At 44.5% G+C, this 17539-nt stretch overlaps 1 protein-coding gene across 1 annotated transcript in view; it reads left to right on the forward strand.

Moving 5' to 3' along the window:
• C7 (complement C7) overlaps positions 1 to 15333 on the forward strand; it is a 31442-nt gene extending 16109 nt beyond the window's left edge. The window contains exons 10-18 of the mRNA XM_054987335.1: positions 779 to 945; positions 4373 to 4601; positions 5542 to 5713; positions 7010 to 7097; positions 7572 to 7704; positions 8297 to 8488; positions 10709 to 10805; positions 12054 to 12238; positions 13025 to 15333. Coding sequence (XP_054843310.1) covers positions 779 to 945; positions 4373 to 4601; positions 5542 to 5713; positions 7010 to 7097; positions 7572 to 7704; positions 8297 to 8488; positions 10709 to 10805; positions 12054 to 12238; positions 13025 to 13212 — 1451 coding nt within the window. The 3' untranslated portion in view covers positions 13213 to 15333. The remainder of the gene's footprint in view (positions 1 to 778; positions 946 to 4372; positions 4602 to 5541; positions 5714 to 7009; positions 7098 to 7571; positions 7705 to 8296; positions 8489 to 10708; positions 10806 to 12053; positions 12239 to 13024) is intronic.
• The last annotated feature ends 2206 nt before the right edge of the window (positions 15334 to 17539 follow it).

Raw genomic sequence — 17539 nt, forward strand, 5'->3', positions numbered from 1 at the left:
CAGGGTGATTGCTTTGAGGATAATAATAACACACTTTGTAAACTGTTCTGAGTGGGCATTAAGTTGTCCTGGTGGTATATAGATCAAATGTGGTTATTGTTGTTATTACTGAAATGAGCAGGGTTGCGAACTTGCAAGCCTCCAGGTGGTGGCTGGAGATCTCCTGGAATTACAACTGACCTCCAGACAACAGAGATCAGTTCCCCTGGAGAAAATGGCTGCTTTGGAGGGTGGACTCTATTGCTTTATATCCTGCTGAGGTCCCTCCCCTTCCCAAATCCCACCCTTTTCAGGCTCCACCCCCAAAATCTCCAGGAATTTCTGAGCCCAGAGCTGGCAACCCTAGAACTGAGTGAAAAGCAAAAACCTCAAATGTGTACAAACTCAACATTATAATTGGAAAAGTAAAACAATGCAAAATGAATCTGCCCCTGTACTGGCATTGTCTCTGTGACCAGAAGTAGGGTGTTGGGGCTGGGCTGAGAATAATGCTTCTAGACCCTTCTGCTCTGCTCAGAAAAGCTGTAAGCTCTTCTAGGCTAAGATGCCTTCATGCTGCTTAAGTGATCCTTTCTCTGGAGGAGAACACAGGTATATACCAATTGCCATTACACTCTTTCTTATAGGAATCATTAACTGGACCTCTGCCTGGACCAAATCCAGACCCTTGACAGGTGTCACCTACCCAAGGTGGACTATTTGTCCAAGCTGCATCATCTTTATTTGACAATATAGTGTGCCTTATTTTTCTGTGCTTTACTCCACATGCTCTTTCAAGGTGGCAGCAGCAACCAGATTAAAGCAAATCTGCATGTCGAGGGAGGAAGTCCAGGGACTGTAGCTGCCCTGAGCTACTTGGACCTCCAGGATCCGGCTGGAAACGCTCAACGGTACTCTTTATGGGCTAGATCCGTATCCACTTATCCGAGAGTCATTAAGCAAAAGGTAAGGCTTTGCGTTGTTTCTCTGATTAGAAAGGCTTCTTTGGAGTGCAGAAAGGAGAAATGGGACATCCTAAGGGAAAGTTGGAGAGCTCTTGTTTTGGGGTAGCGGCCTGTGTGGGACGTAGGCTTATAGACCTATGTGCTTCAGCTCAATATCACTCCGCACGTCTTGAAGACATTATAACCACTTTCTTCCACGGTCTTTGCCACCCAGGCCAGTCACTAAGTGAGACATGTGGTTCAAAGGCTGATTGGGCTCCATCCCAAAGGCCAATTTGCTTCCATCTCATTTTGCTTACTTTCCCTAATTAGTTTAGCCAGTTTTGAGATTCCCTAAAAATTCTGCTGATGTAGGATAGCCAGGTATCTGCTTTTGGCGGAAGACTCCTGCTGGTGAGTGTGTCCCCCCCCCACCCCCCGCTTATTTCCCAGACTGGCAGGAGAAAGGTCTGGGGGCAGAAATGACATTGTGCAACATACGACGTCACATCAGGGCAAAAAGCTCCCAGATTTCATGTCAGCACGTTGGGGGATGTTCCGGCCATCCTCAGATCATGGGTTTTTGCCACGCAATGTGCAACTTGTTTCCACCCCCAGATCCCACCCCTAAACTTCCCAGGAATGCCGGCCACTGTGTTGATGGTAAAAGTAACTTGGCACTGAGTTCGGGTCTCTACTGAATATGAACCACTCAGATCTAAGGCCGTACATGAGGAAATTTCCAGACTTCAGATTTAAGCTGTGTTGTCTAAATAAATAAATCGTCCAAACACGGGACTCTAATCTGGAGAGCCGGGTTTGATTCCCCACTCCTCCACAAAGCCAGCTGGGTGACCTTGGGCGAGTCACAGTTCTCTTGAGCTCTCTTAGCCCCACCCACCTCACAGGGTGATTGTTGTGGGGTAATAATAACACTTTGTAAACCGCTCTGAGTGGGCATTAAGTTGTCCTGAAGGGCGGTATATAAATCGAATGTTATTATTATTATTATTATTATTATTCTGTACATGCTCACGGTGGCGTATCATATATAATTTAGGGACAATCATTATAATAAAATGTAGCCAATAAAAACAAGACAAACACAAGTAGAACATCAGAAACTAGCAGCAATAAGTGTAGCCGAAGATCATAAATATCATTCAGGCCAAAGTTAGGGAAAATAAAATGGTTTTTAACCTGGCATCTAAGGGATTACTATATAAGTGTCAGTCTCTGACATCCATGGTAAGTGGTCCAGAAGTTGCCGCATAAACATCCATGTCCTCAGGAGTCATCCAATCACCTTTGAACATCAGAGTACCCAAATCAAGGCCTCTGGTGATGAGAGCAAACAGCTTCTCTGGCATGTCTCACTAGCTGAGGGAGTTTGCTGATTGTAACAGGCTTTAAACTCTGAAATTAGCCAATGGCTAAGAGAAACAAGCTGTGAAGCACTTGATATGTATGTCCTGGCTACAAGTGATCATTAACAACAGCAACAACATTCGATTTATATACCACCCTTCAGGACAACTTAATGCCCACTCAGCGGTTTACAAAGTGTGTTATTATTATCTTCACGGCCATCACCCTGTGAGGTGGGTGGAGCTGAGAGAGCTTTGAGAGAGCTGTGAATGACTCATGGTGACCCAGCTGGCTTCGAGCGGAGGAGTGGGGAATCAAACCCAGCTCTCTAGATTAGAGTCCTGCCTTTCTTAAGCACTGCACCATGAGCATCATTCCCTATTAAGATATATGTTTTGAATGCATGTCAACTATGCGCTCTTACAGGTGCTCTAACATGCGCTCTGTTAAGTTCAGGCTTCACAGAATAACATAGTAGTTTACTGACCTCCTTTGCTTGGTTTCAGCATTTATTGAAAGACTAAACCCAGCAGATTTACTCAGTTTGATGTAGTACATTGCAGAGCTGGAAAAAGTACAGAAGAGGGCAACCAAGATGATTAGGGAGCTGGAGCACCTTTCCTGTGAGGAAAGGTCTGGAGAGTCTAAGACTTCTTACTTAAGGAAAGGGACAATAAGAGGGGTCATGATAGAGCTTTATAAAGTTATGCATGGGGTAGGGATAGCAGACAGAGATCTTTTCCTCTCCAAACAAGTGCCTATGCTTCTGCAAGCCTTATACAATAAAGCTGGTGGATGGTAGATTCAAGATAGACAAAAGGAAATACTTCTTTACATAATGAGTGACTAAGATGTGGAACTCACCACCATAAGATGTAGTGATGGCCACGGCACAGATAGTTTTAAAAATGGGATTAAGATTCATGGAGAATAAGTTTAGGCCATTTCCACACATGTTGAATAATGCATTTTCGATGCACTTTAGCAGTCCTTTAGAAGTGGATTTTGTGTTTCACACATGAAAACCCAGTTCCAAATGATCATTAAAGAGCATTGAAAGTGCATTATCCAATGCGTGTGGAAGCAGCCTCCAGCTACTAGCCACGATGACTAAAGGGATCTTCCATATTCAGAGTCTGTAAACCAGCACTGGGAGTGCTGACGTTTTCAGGGAAAGGCGTTGGCCTCTATGCCCTGTTGTTGGCCCTCCTTAGTAACTGGTTTGCCACTATTGAGACAGGATGCTGGACTAGATGGACCACGTGTCTGGTCCAGTAGGGCTTATGGTTAGACTGTTGTACTAGGATTTCAGAGACCCGAGTTCACATCCCCACACTGCCATGGAAGCTTGCCGTATGACCTTGAGCCAGTCACACACTCAGTCTAACCAATCTCAGAGGGTTGGAGAAGGAGGGAATGTTCTAAGCCACTGGGGAGAAAAGTGGGCTATAAATGAGTAAATAAAAATAATGGGTTTTGGTGTGAAAAAGGTATCTGCTTACACACCTTAAACCTGAATACGTCAGAAAAAAGATTTATTTTAGCTGGTGCAAAACTTTTCTTATACATTAACTAGATACATAACTGCAGTCAATATCTTGCAAGGCAAATTTACTGTAAAATATTTCAAATTAGCAACAGAGCCCGTTTTTTTAAAAAAGAGCCCTAGAAAACCTGGGAACACTGGGCTTCCCGCAGCAGCTCTTTCTGGTGAGCCGGGCAGGCTTGCCCAGCTGTCCTGTGGCAGTGACTCCCTCTGGAGAAGCGGGTGGGCTTGCCTGGCCGTCCCACAGTGGCAGCTCCCTCCGGAGAGGCAGGTGGGCCAGGACACACTTTTTATCCTGGTGCCCCTGCACAGGCACACCAGGATAAATGTACGTTGTTGGGAACATGGTTTCCCTTTTATATAGAAAGATGGGTTTTGCACCAGGGATTGAAATCAAAGTGACTTTAAAATGCTTTACTTTGGTCCGATTCTGTCCCCACTCATAAGGAGTTCTGAGCTTCTTGTGCTAAGTATAACAAGTAAATAATGTTCCAGTCTAAAATATTTAAACAGAATGTATCTTTGTGACATACAGATAACACCATTGTATGAGTTGGTAAAGGAAGTACCTTGTGCGTCAGTCAAAAGATATTACCTGAAACAAGCCATTGAAGAGTACATGTCTGAAAATGATCCCTGCAGATGCCGGCCATGCCAAAATGGCGGCCAGCCAGCCATTGTAGAGACTCAGTGCCTATGCTTCTGCAAGCCTTATACTTTTGGAGTAGCTTGCGAACTGGGGACCCTTGTCCAAGACCAGCCAGGTAAGATACCTCGCTCAAGATTTTAGAGGTTTAAAACAGTCTGTGCAATGTGTTAGTCTCACACCCCACCCTTGAGCAGCTGCAAAAAATAGTATGTTTGTAAAAAGCACAACTCCTTTTCCACACACTGATGAGTTGAAGTAGTTGGAGTTTAGCCAATCAGCAGTTTAGTTATATGTATAGACTGGTCATGGTCACGCTTTGCCCTGACCTAGATGGCCCAAGTCATGGAGGAGGCTTGAAAATCAACAAACAGCACCATCAACGGCTATGAAATTCAGGAAGTACAGAGGGAAATGTAAATACGTAAAATTCAAATCTAATCGGGAAGAAATACATTGACCCTTATGCTAACCTCTTGATACAAAGGGAACGGCAGGTTTGCTTAAGATAGTTATGATTATTGGGAAATAAAATTCCTAAGTCTTAGTGTGATTTTCCTATCTGTTTAAATACTTGGAAAAGCTGAGAAGGGACACGGGCGGCCAGTGAGGAGCACAGAGTGTGGCTGGGACCACTCTGAAACTTTTAGCTGTCGTGGATTCGTAGCATTTTCGCGGACCTAGCTGGATTCCAAATACTTGAGGAGAGCTGCTTAGCGTAGTGGTTAAGTGGTTGCATGGTGAATCAGCACTCTGGTGGTTTGACTCCCACTACTGCCATGAGCTCTGCAGGTGGCCTGGGGTAAGCCACTCCGCTCAACCCCAGCAACCCAGCTATATTGTAGGGATAACAATAACACTGACTTTGTTCACTGATTTGGATGGGCAACAATCTGTGCAGAAGGGCAGTATATAAGCCCACTATTATTATTGAAGACCTACCCTCAACTGGGCTTGATTGCCGTTGCCATCCCAGGACATAAATACCTACTGGTTGCATTGTGTGCAGTGCCTGACCCATTGTAAGATAATTCCTTCTCCTCCCTGGCATTATGCAGGAGTCATCGATGGAGGCTGGAGCTGCTGGTCTTCTTGGAGTCCTTGTACAGGTGGAAGGAAATCAAGAAGCAGAAGGTGCAATAATCCTTATCCCAGTGGCGGCGGAAGGTCTTGCATTGGAGAAGCAACTGAAAACCGTCAGTGCGAAGACGACGAGTTGCAACATTTTCGGTAAGAGGCTGCGCTAAGAGGAAATTTTAAAACATTATAGGTCCTCGACCCATCAGATTACAAATGGTTTCATGTTAGTAAATTGTATTCAAAACCTTTAACAATGCTCACCTTATTGCTTCAAAGACCAAAATGGACGCTGAACTAAATACTTGTTTGGAGATTTTATATTCAGCTGGATTCAACTAACGTTCTTCCCTAACCAGCATATTAAGTCTGCATGGTAATTTGATTTAGTTAAAACTGAGAAGATTTCTCACTACAATTGCAACACAATAAAAAACAAAATGTGAAAGGTTTCAAACAAAAATTTGGAGATCTCTCTTTCTCTCTTTTTAATTTGTATTGTGAAGTTGGTTTAGTTTTTACAGTGCAATCCTAAATAGAGTCACACCCTTTTATGTCAGTTGAAGTCAGTGAGCTTAGAAGGGCATTCATTGGATCATACTGTTAAGGCACCACATAATAACAACAGCAACAACAATAACAATAACAGTGCGCTTATATACTGCCCTTCCACACAAATTAATGCCCCGCTCAGAGCAGTGAAGAAAGTCTGTTTTGTTATTATTCCCACAATACAGTTGGGATGCTGGGGCTGGCTTACCTAAGGCCACCTGCTGAGCTCATGACAATAGCAATTGGGGAGAGATTAAATTCTGCCATTAAGGGCATAGAAGTGCTTGCATGGATTCAGGCTTCTAGTTTTGATTTTATTTGTTCTTCTAGATTATCAATACACTTCTTGATAAAAACTCTATGGATAGAAGGATTTCCATCCACGCAGTGTGCCCTTTCTGCCTCCCCCCTCCTGCTGCAACCCCAAATGCCCCTGGAAATGCCACTTGTGCAGGTGCCAGGGGATCCCCAAGAAGGGCTCATGTAGTGTTTCCAGTTTCTGGTTGGAAATTCCTGGGGATTTGGAGGTGGAGATTTGGATGTGAGGTTTGGTAAGGGGAGAGGCCTCAGCATGGTATAATGCCAAAGAGTCCACCCTCCAAAGTAGCTATAGTCTCCAGGGCAACTGATCTCTGTAGTCTGGAGATCAATTGTAATTCTGGGAGATCTCTGGGCCCCACGTGGAGACTGGCGAACCTAGACTCAATGTGGCACACAGCTCCTGGCCTCTCTGTTGGGTATTTCTTCCTCTCCAGATGACCTGGTTGAAATGTAATGGTCTAAGGGAACAGACCTCCCTGAGAAGTGAGGCTTTGTGAAATGAACAGTAACAAATCTCATGAACACTGGAGAAAAAGATTTATTAACCACGATCTTTTAAAATGTTTTGCTGTATAGTTCAATAGAACCCCACTGCTTTGATGTGTCTGCATTTGGTACAGAATCCTGCCCAACGCCGCCTCTTTTGGAAAACGGATATGTTCAAGTAAGTGAAACAGAAAAGAACGATTCCCTTAGTGTCTCCTATGTGTATGGCTTGCTTTACTCCAAAAATACGAACAGTATACTACTAATATTTACTCAGTAGTACAGTTTTAGTATCACTTCTGTGTTGTATTATCTTGAAACCAAACTTTCTAACTTTCTTCTTTTTGGGATTGTATCTTGCTTCCTCCCCCCGCCCCTAAAATACGAAGCCTTATAAAAATGATAACCCATTAAAATCATTTTTAAAGTATGGATTTTATATAACATGTAAACATAATGCAAATTCTGTGCCCTGGAAAACCAAATCCTTCTCTCAGTAAAATAACCTCGCAGATTAAGGAAAGAAAAGAGCGTAGCGCAATTGCTTCACAAATCCAATTAAAAGACATTGTGGTAATATGCATGTGTATTTATCCTCTTTTCTTTGGGATTTCTTTCCCACTCATTGATTCCCAAGTCTCTTTCGTTTTAGGATGCAGATTCGTCTTATCCTGTGGGTAAAAGCATCGTTTACTCGTGCAATGATGGGTATGCCCTTGTAGGAAATTCTGTTGCTACATGCAGTGAAGGGTTCAAATGGATCATGGGACAAATGGAATGCCAGAGTAAGTTTCTATAAATCTAGCTGTTGAGTACAACTCACCATTTACCAGAAAAAGATGTGCCTGTTGGAATTTCTGACTGCCGTGTGTGTGTGTGTGTGTGTGTTTGTTTATATTCCGCCTTTCTCACTGAGACTCAAGGCAAATTACATAGTGTGAGATTAGTACAATCAGTGGCAAGCACAAGGGTAGGCATTTCCCTACAGTGTCAAGAACGTTTCCATAAACAATGTCGTAGGGTAAATGAATACAAGTTTACAAAGACAGAGCATTAGCAAGGATCCAATGTGGGGCTGAAGAATTGCTGAAACAGAACATGATCAATTCTAGGACTTACATTAAACAACATGAAGCACAGGTAGTGTATAGGAGTACATATTTAAAGATAATATGTATGACAACATAGTGGTGAAGTCTATGGCTAGTGGTATTGTTTACTCTAATTATAGTTAGGATGATTCCTCTACAGCCTTTGGTGGGTGAGGGACAAGCACAGCCCTTGACTTAGAAAAACCTAAAACCATCCAGAGAGTAGAGAAACTTATATAGTAATAGAAACTTACTTTTTTGCTTACTTCTCTTTATTATTTCTTAGAAACGGCTTGCATATTACCTGAGCTGGAAGGAGGATTGAGGAGGGATCCAGTGAAACGTTTGTATGAAATCGGAGAGAAAGTCCAACTATCATGCCCAGAGGACATGCAGCTGGAGGGGGCAGGGCTCCTCTTGTGCCAGCCTAGTCTGAAATGGTCTCCTGACCCTGACAACAGCCAGTGCAGGAGAAGAGGTAGGACCCATTATGATTCTTTGATGTGAATAGAGATACTTTGGTTTGAATTCTTTGGTCTCCCTGCAGTTACTAGTCATTTTTTTATTGCTGTTCCACTGAGAAGTTCAGAGCAGAACCGGAGCAGCTTCCTACCCAAGCAGAGACCGTGCAGAGGCCTACTTAAGTGTGCCACAAGGATATTGTTTCCCAAACTGTGGGCTGGGACCCAAAGTGGGTTGCAAAGCCTCTGAAAGTAGATCACAGGCCAGCCGTACCTAATGGCGGCTTCTGCCCTTTGCACCCTTCTCCTTCTCTCTTCTTTCCTGCCAACTTCTCACATTCTCACTCCTTTATTACTGCTAGTTGTTAAATTCAACTGAAGGTCCCTGATGCTGACCATATGAGGGAGAAGATCATCAAGGCACCTAGTCGAAAAAGACAATACCAGGGAAGGGGAGGGTTATAAAACTAAGAAAAACTGTGTGTCTTAAAAACAAATTAAAATGGGGGTACTGGGTTAACTGTCTTTTTGAGAGGTTTGAAAGGTAAACATAGACGTAACTGGCCTTTCTCAGGCAGGACATGGTGAAAGGAGTCAATCGGTTCTGCAGCGTCTTGCTGTAAACTAGAAAGAAGAGAGCCCTGCTTTCGCAGGGGAGTACAACGTGGGAGACAGAAAATTAATTTTGGGCATTTCAGGTGGGATTAGTCAGGCCTAGGAGTTGACTTAAAAGCAATAAACATGCCAGGCATCAAAGTTTGATCGGGCTTTCAAGGAGCAGAAGAACTGTGCTGTACACTGATCACACATTTTTCTTTAATCTTCCATATCCCCCCCCCCCCAAAAGCATACAAGAAATGTTTGGAGGAAAGGGCAACTTTCGAGCCCTTCTGAAGCACAAATCCAGCTAACATGGATGTTTTAAGGGCTATCAAGCATACTGATTCACTACACCCAATGCCCCTAGCATAAGTCTGTGAGAAAAGTCCTGATGCATCAGATTAGTCGTCTGCCTAGGCCAGCAATCTGTTTCTTCCAGTTGCCAGTTAATGCCTCTGGGAGAACCATAAAAGCAAAATAAGGACAAGAGATTCCTTTACCCTTTACTACGGTTTTCAGAGGTGCACTGCCTTGGAACCTCAAGGTTTTCCTTTGTCATCGCTGTTAAAATCTAATGATAGACTTATAGTCCGCCTTTCTCACTGAGACTCAAGGGGGATTACATAGTGTGAGATTAGTACAATCAGTGGCAAGCACAAGGGCAGGCATTTCCATACAGTGTCAAGAACGTGACACTGTATCCTAAGTGGATCCTAAGTAGAATTATGCTCTTCCAAGCCCATTGACTTCAGTGGATTTTGAAGGTTGAAAATCTGTTTAGGATTGCTCTGCTGTTCTCCTTTTAAAGCCATTTAAACAAATAACTTAATTCCATAATTCCATAAATTAATACACTGCATGAAGAAATACTTCCCTTTGTCTATTGCCTATTAACTTCCTTTGCTTACCTCCCTCCCCTCCAAATCTCATATTATAGGAGAGGAAGAAAAAAATTCTCTCCATTCTTTCCCACACAGTGCATAACTTTAGCAGCCCTCCCATAATCTTCTTTCCTAAACTAAAAGCCGCCTAATTTAGCCTGTCCTTGTTGGGAAGGTGCTCCAGTTCTTCGGTTATTTTAATTATCCCTTTATGCACCTTTTCTATGATACACTCTTTGAGATGGGATGATCAGAACTGTACATAGTATTCTTGCCATGAAATCCTAAGCAGGGTTATTCCAGTCTAAGACCATTGATTTCAGCATTACAAAACTGGCCAGATTGTTTTCAGTCCGGTTCCCAATAATTCGCAGCGGGGGAATGTTCCCTTTTTCACTGCTGCTGTACACAGACTTGACATGTTCCTGAAGTGTTAGGTAGTGCAGTTTGTCATTTTTATGTTGTGGTTTATTGGTTTTGTCTTGCTTTCTGCATCACCCTTGAATAGCAATGAAAGACTCCTCAGAGATTCGGCAGCAGGTTTCTGCATTGCTTCCCAGTCTAGTTTCAGCCCTGGTCCCGGTTTAATGTCTGTGGCTCAGAAATTAAATACTGCTTTGGTCCTTGATGAATGCTGGCTGAAAGTGCTGCTGTGAATAGCTTCCTCATGAGATGATTGTGGCAGATGTGGTGGGAGGACCGCTGCCTTCACTTTTCTACCCCCTTCTAGATTTTGTGTTCCTTCTTTCATCCCAGGGCCCCGTGTGGATACCGAACCAACACAGCCTGAATGCCAGCCATGGGAGAAGGTTCAGCAGACAAGCTGTGTGTGCAAGATCCCCAACGAGTGTGGGTAAGTTGGCTCTTCAGTCTGCAATAACCTGTTCATCTTTACCCAAGACAAACGTAATTTCCAAGGGCATGAGCCCATGACAGATTAGAGAGCTTTGGAGGAATCTTTGAGCTTCATTTACAATATGGCTCACTCAGTCCCCCTGGCCCGGTTTCCTCATTCTACGTGGCACGGCAGAGCTGTCATTAGGTATTAGTAGAGATGGAAGGTGAAAGGAGAGAGCTTTAGCTTGATCTGTGAAAAAAAAGAAGGCAAAAAATGTATTCGAGAATTTAGAAGTCCGGCAGCAACGCCCCCTCTGGATCTTAAGGAATCAAACAAATAAAGTGGACTCAGCTCGATACTCTTGTTTGTGCAGCTTTTTGGAAAATCTGTCCAGTGATAGTAACAAGCTGCTCCTGATGGATTTCCTGGTATGTGTAAAGTGTCATCAAGTTGCAGTTAACCCAGTAGGGTTTTCATGGCAAGAGACGAGCAGAAGTGGTGTGTCATTGCCTGAGTCTGTGTAACAATCCTGGACTTGTCGAAGGCTTTCACGGCCGGAGAACGATGGTTGTTGGGGGTTTTCCGGGCTGTATTGCCGTGGTCTTGGCATTGTAGTTCCTGACGTTTCGCCAGCAGCTGTGGCTGGCATCTTCAGAGGTGTAGCACCAAAAGACTTTTGGTGCTACACCTCTGAAGATGCCAGCCACAGCTGCTGGCGAAACGTCAGGAACTACAATGCCAAGACCACGGCAATACAGCCCGGAAAACCCCCAACAACCATAATCCTGGACTTTCTTGGTGGTCTCCCATCCAAGTACTAACCATGGTCAACCGTACTTCTGAGATCTAATGAGATCAGGCTAGCCTATTTGCCCAACTTTCCTTTTCTTCTGAGTTCATTCACAGTGCAATACTAAGCAGCAGCTTTTTAAAAGTACATTGAAATCAGCAACCTTAGAAGGATATATCTCTGCTCAGGATTTCACGGTCAGTGTCTGAGGAACACACCACAGGCTGGAGCAGAGTGATCAACTGATGAATGGCCATGAAAGTGGAGTCTGATGTCCTTGACTGCTTGAACCGAATTGTTTGAACCTATGGAAATACGGATTGCCCTTACAGAAGTAGACAGGGAGCTTGGCCAACACCTGGATAGCCAGGAGATATGGGGCTACATTTGGCTTAATGGGTCACCAGTTGTGCAGGCTTCTCTGGCGGTCCCAGGCACCTGTGGAGAGCACAATGCCTTGCTTCTCTTTACAGATCTTCCTTGGACATCTGTGCAAGAGATGCCAGAACCAAGAGAGCCATTTTGCTCACTGTTTGTAAGCTACATGCGCTCGAGTGCACGGGCAGACAGTATGCTTTGGTCAGTAAGGAAAACTGCAGAACACCTGCTGCAGCTGAGAGACCTTGTGGCTCGTGCCACTTGTGGGAGACATGTGATGGTAAGAGGCTCCAACCCTGCCCCACCCCCATGTACAAGACACATCCGGAGAGCTCTGATTGGGGGTATTGCAGATTGTATCAATCTCCATATAATGGTGTGTTTGAGCCAGTGAGGGCAAACAGATCTGGTGCCCTTGTTATCTGCGTGTGACACACATGGTCACTCTTGATTAAGTAGATTAGATGCCCTGCTTCTTAGCAGGGACTTGGACTGGTATTTGGTTTGGCCCAAACGTAGCCTTTGATGAGCGTTCCTGTGTACTGCAGCCTCCAGACTCTTGCAAAAAAAAAACCCTTTGTCTTTGTATCGAAATATAACAGCACCTTTGTGTGTGCCTAGATTAGTGAATGCATGGCATGAATTGCCCCTCCCCACATCACCTGGCTTGCCATTTGTCAGAGTCATTCCGCAGCACACTATGAAGAATGGGCCAGAGCCGGTTGGGCCCCTTAGACTTTGTGATCTCACAATCGAATGAACCTCCCCCAGGAACAAAACTTCTCATCCTCCCTAGCCCTGGTGAATTGCTGTTAGCTGGCAGCTTCTTGGTCTGCCCTTTAGTTTAAACCAATTGCTTCTGACCCTGTATTATACTGATCAGGTAGACGATTGTTTCACCCTTTTACATATTTGAAAAACCCCTTCCCTGCCCATTCAAAGCGTTCCTCTTAGCACTTTTCAGGCTCCCCTACTTTTTTGCGTATTTTGCCCACTCTGTTCTGTCAGTCACTTGTCTGATTCTCCTCTCCGTGGTTTAATTTGCCAATTTGTGGCTGTCGTTTAGATTCAACCAACAAATGCACATGTAGACAAGACGGAGCCTGCAGCGGCAGTGGAATAAGCATCTGCGTGCAAGTGGACGCCAGCTTTGCCCAGCAGACGATGACCGAGTGCGAGGCCGGCCTCCTCAGATGCCGGGGGGTCCACTTCACCGTTGTCAGCATAAGACCTTGTGCTGCACAGAGTTCCTAAAGAGATGTTTTCTGATGGCCCTCGGATGCCCAAGCTGCATCCGAGGCAGGGAAGGCTCACAGCCTGCTGGGCAGCGAAGAGGGCCAGGATGGGGTGGGTGGGAAGGTGGGGATTGTTAATAAACTGACCAAATGTCTATCGCAATGAAAACAAAGTGAGGAGGGAAGACAGGCCCCTGGACATGTGAATCCAGCCCCTCACCCTCAGAATGCTGTCAGAACAAGGAGCCAGGACACCTGGGGTCTCCAGTGCAGGGGAGGTTTGGCCCCTATTCCCCAAGGGCAGTGCTTTTATTTTCACCATAGGAGCCAATGGCCATCATTCCTTTGTAAACACTATGATTGGCAAAGGCAAGGAGGTGAGTATTACAGCTGCCAGGTAATCCTGGACACTGATCACAAATCCTGCTGTTCTCTGGATGGCCTAATACTTAGTTCTGTTTCTTACAGTGCAATCCTAAGCAGGGTTAAACCTTTCTAAGTCCCTTGAAGTCAGTGGACTTAGAAGGGCGTAACTCTGCTTAGGACTACACTGCCAGTCGTGCTAGAATATGACAGAATGTTGGAAAGTGGCATGTAGAAGGCAAAGCAGATCTGGATTCCTGTTCCTTGTATAGTTATACAGTCTTTTCAGCTGGCGCAGCATTCATAATAAGCTTTTATAGTAGGAAAACCATCCTCCGGACAACCACCAGAGTCTTGGCTTCCTTGCCTCTGCTCACTAAACTGGGCACAGTTCTAGAAAGAGCCATCCTTTGGGTGGGTGCCCTGAGCCCCACATTTTGAGGGACCCTGCCCCTCCCCAAGAAATCTGCCAATCACCGAGAGGTTTGGGATCCATGACGGCCTGTCGCCCAGGTGATTTCTGATCCAGCCAACCAAAGACTCTGCTGCCCAAGTGATCCATAGCGGCCTTGGGACTAAAAGCGTGCAACAATTCATCGTAAAAGTAGACATTGCCATATGCTTTTAGCCCCATGCATTGTTGCTCATGTGGGCGCAGAAACTGCGTGGGGGCTGCTGGTTGTGGCTTGGAAAGGGAAGACTCATGGCACTCAAATGTTTCACAGGCCTGGAGGAGGGAGGTTGGAGGGTCTTATCCTGGGGCCTCGGCCTCTATAGGGATGACCTTGGTTCCAGACACACACATCAGTCAGAATTTGCTTGCCACATAGTGTGGGGACCTAAAAACCATTTCGCCAGTCTTCGGGCCAGCATATATGTTTTAAAAACTGTTGACCAAAATTTGTATTCCCAATTCTCTGCACAATCATGGATAGGTTTTCTTCAGCTATATGGCTATTTCCAACCTTTTGTCTCTTAGAATGTGATCATAATAACCACTGTGAAGCCCCTTTCAAGTCACATTGATTTTGGTAAAATAGTACGGAGTCCAGTAGCACCTTTAAGGCTAACCAACTTTATTGTAGCATAAGCTTTCATGAACCACAGTTCTCTTCGTCAGATGCATCCGACAAAGAGAGCTGTGGTTCTCAAAAGCTTATGCTGTAATAAAGTTGGTTAGTCTTAAAAGTGCTACTAGACTACTATTTTGCAACTGCAGACTAACACGGCTAACTCCTCTGGATTTATTGATTTTAGTGATAGAGCTAAAAATGTGCTTAAATGCCTCACATCTAAATATAATGGGACTTTACTTTGGCTGATGGGTACTGTAACTCATGAATTGCTGCCAAAGTGGGAGTAACAGCTTCCAGAAGCTTGCAAATGAATGGGCAATATTGCTCCTATATAGGCCTCTAAAGGGAAATGGTAGCAGAACAGGACTAGAAAGAGATACAGTGACCAAAGCCTGCATAATTTGTCACCCACCTAGTCAAATGGAGCTCAGAAGCTATGTATGGCCTTCCCTGGAAAATCTCCTGGGATTTGCTGCCTGCCTAGATCTGCAAAACACAAGGACAGAAGTTATCAGACACCCGCAGGCCGCAGTACATGGCAAGCCGGCTACATTTGCCAGGGTGGCCCACAAGTCATTCAGATCTGCAATTCGCTAAACATGATGGAATGTATTGTGCTAGTGCCCTTTCAGGAATCAATCTTGAACTATTTGAAGATCAAAGAAGCATGTACCATGTATCAATAAATAACTTCCAAAAACTGCAGTGTAACTCCTGTGCACAAACCTGCTTAGAAGAATGTTCCCACATATTTCATAATAATTTCTCTATGGTGTTCAAACACAGAATTCAGTATAAGTAGCATTATGCTGGGTAGCGTGTAGAGCATCAAACAAGTTTGTTTCATAATACAAAAAAATGTTATCAACATACTGAGAAAACAGCTGCTTCAAAAAAGGTTAATTGAGGAGATTCTTTGAGGACTCTTTGGCATGACCCATGCCGTAGTGCCAAACTCCATTGAAAGTCCAACTGGAATTGACTTCTATGCATGCATGCTTAATGTAGGAGGGTTAAGGCCCAGCTCAGTACTAAATTAGTGGCATTAAAAAGTATCTCAGACGGGGTCCCACAAGGCTTCATCTTGTCCCTTATGGTTTTCAACAACTACATGCAACTGCTAGGTGAGGAGATTTGGGCTGGGTTGTCACCAATACGCCAATGACACTTGGCACTATCTCATCCCTCCTGATCACAGAGAGGCGGTAGAAACTCTGAACTGGGCCTGGAGGCAGTTTTGGAATGGATGCGTGCTAATAAACTGAAGCTTAATCAGACAAGATGGAAGTGCTACTGGTGAGTGGAAGGTCTGACCCAGGCTTTAAGGTGCCACGTCCTGAATGGGATTACACTCCCCATGAAGGAACAGGTCCATAGTTTGGGGGAGCTCTTTGACCCAGACAGGTGGAAGCTGTGGCCAGGGGTGCCCTTTACCAGTTTTGTCTGGTTAGTGAGCTGTGGTCTTTCCTGGGCAGAAAAGACCTGGCCATGGTGGTGCATGACTTGGTAACATCTAGATTAGATTACTGCAATGCATATGGCTACCCTTGAAAGGTGTTCAAAAACTTCAATTAGTGCAAAATGCTGCAGCCAGGGTGTTGACTGGAATGGATCACAGGGACTATATTACTATAGTTTGGGCCCATCTACACTGGCTCCCAATCTGTTTCCAGGAACAATTCAAGGTGCTGGTGTTGACCTTTAAAATTCTACATGTCTTGGGACCAGCTTACCTGGAGGACCTCCTACTCCCTTACGAATTGACTAGACCACTATGGTCATCTTCCAAGGCGCTGCTTCAGGTGCCTCACTTTCTGAGATTAGATGTGTCAACTGCACTTTCCTGTGGTCCCAGAAAAGGTGCCAAAAATGGAAGCCAAACAGCCTGCAACTGTTTTGAAAACAGACGTCTGGAGTCAAGGGGAAAAGCCGCCAGTGTTCTGTGAGTGGACTGTCCCTTTAAGGATGTGTGGAAACGGCCTTGGTCGTGGCACCAAAACTCTGGAAGTCTCTCCCCAGAGGAACTTGCCTGTCCCCTTTCTGTTGCCAGCAGGTGAAGACTTACTTGTTTTGTCTGGCATTTGCCTCAGTGATCCCACCTTTCTATTTCATGCAGTTGTATGTGCTTGTTAGCTTTGGTTTTAATTATTTTAATGATTTTTTTTTGGTTTAAGTGTTCTTAAGGTGTGTTTTCATTATGTATGTTTTTAATCTGTTAGGTGCCTTGGTGGCCCTGATGAGGGCAGAAAGGGGATATACATTTTGCAAATGAATGAATGAAGTCTTGCCATATGATGAGCCAGACTCCTGGTGCCTTTGGTCCAGCGCCGATATTTCTGTTATGCAAAGGTTTAGTTGGGTCCAGAGCCTCTTCAGAGTTCAATATATTTATAAAATTAGATTGCAAACAAGTAGTAACACAGATCAGCAGGCATACGATGTTTGCTACCATTTTGCAATGGGATTTGTGTCTTTTGGCATGAGTCAATGTATTTGTTTATAGCCATTGCTAGTGAATAGGACTGGTAAGTGGGCTGGCAAGATATAAGCACTCTTGAGGAAGAAGCCCATATGGTCTGAAACATGTTGAGCATGTGTGTTTGTGTGACAGTGAGAGAATATCCATCTTGTTTTCTCCAAAAGGGCCCAGTCATAAGTTTAAAGAATTAGTCTGCAGAGAAAAAAGACAATGGTTGTTGTGGATTTTCCAGGCTGTATTGCCGTGGTCTTGGCATTGTAGTTCCTGACGTTTCGCCAGCAGCTGTGGAGGCCTACAACAACCATCGTTCTCCGGCCGTGAAAGCCTTCGACAAAAAGACAATGCTCATGAGGAACAGTATTTTACCCAAACGTCACTGTCCAAAAGCAAGAATTGAGCACAAATGCATCAATAGAAGAATTTATCTT

Source organism: Eublepharis macularius, chromosome 8, assembly GCF_028583425.1.
Source record: "Eublepharis macularius isolate TG4126 chromosome 8, MPM_Emac_v1.0, whole genome shotgun sequence".
Classification (NCBI taxonomy): Eukaryota; Metazoa; Chordata; class Lepidosauria; order Squamata; family Eublepharidae; genus Eublepharis; species Eublepharis macularius.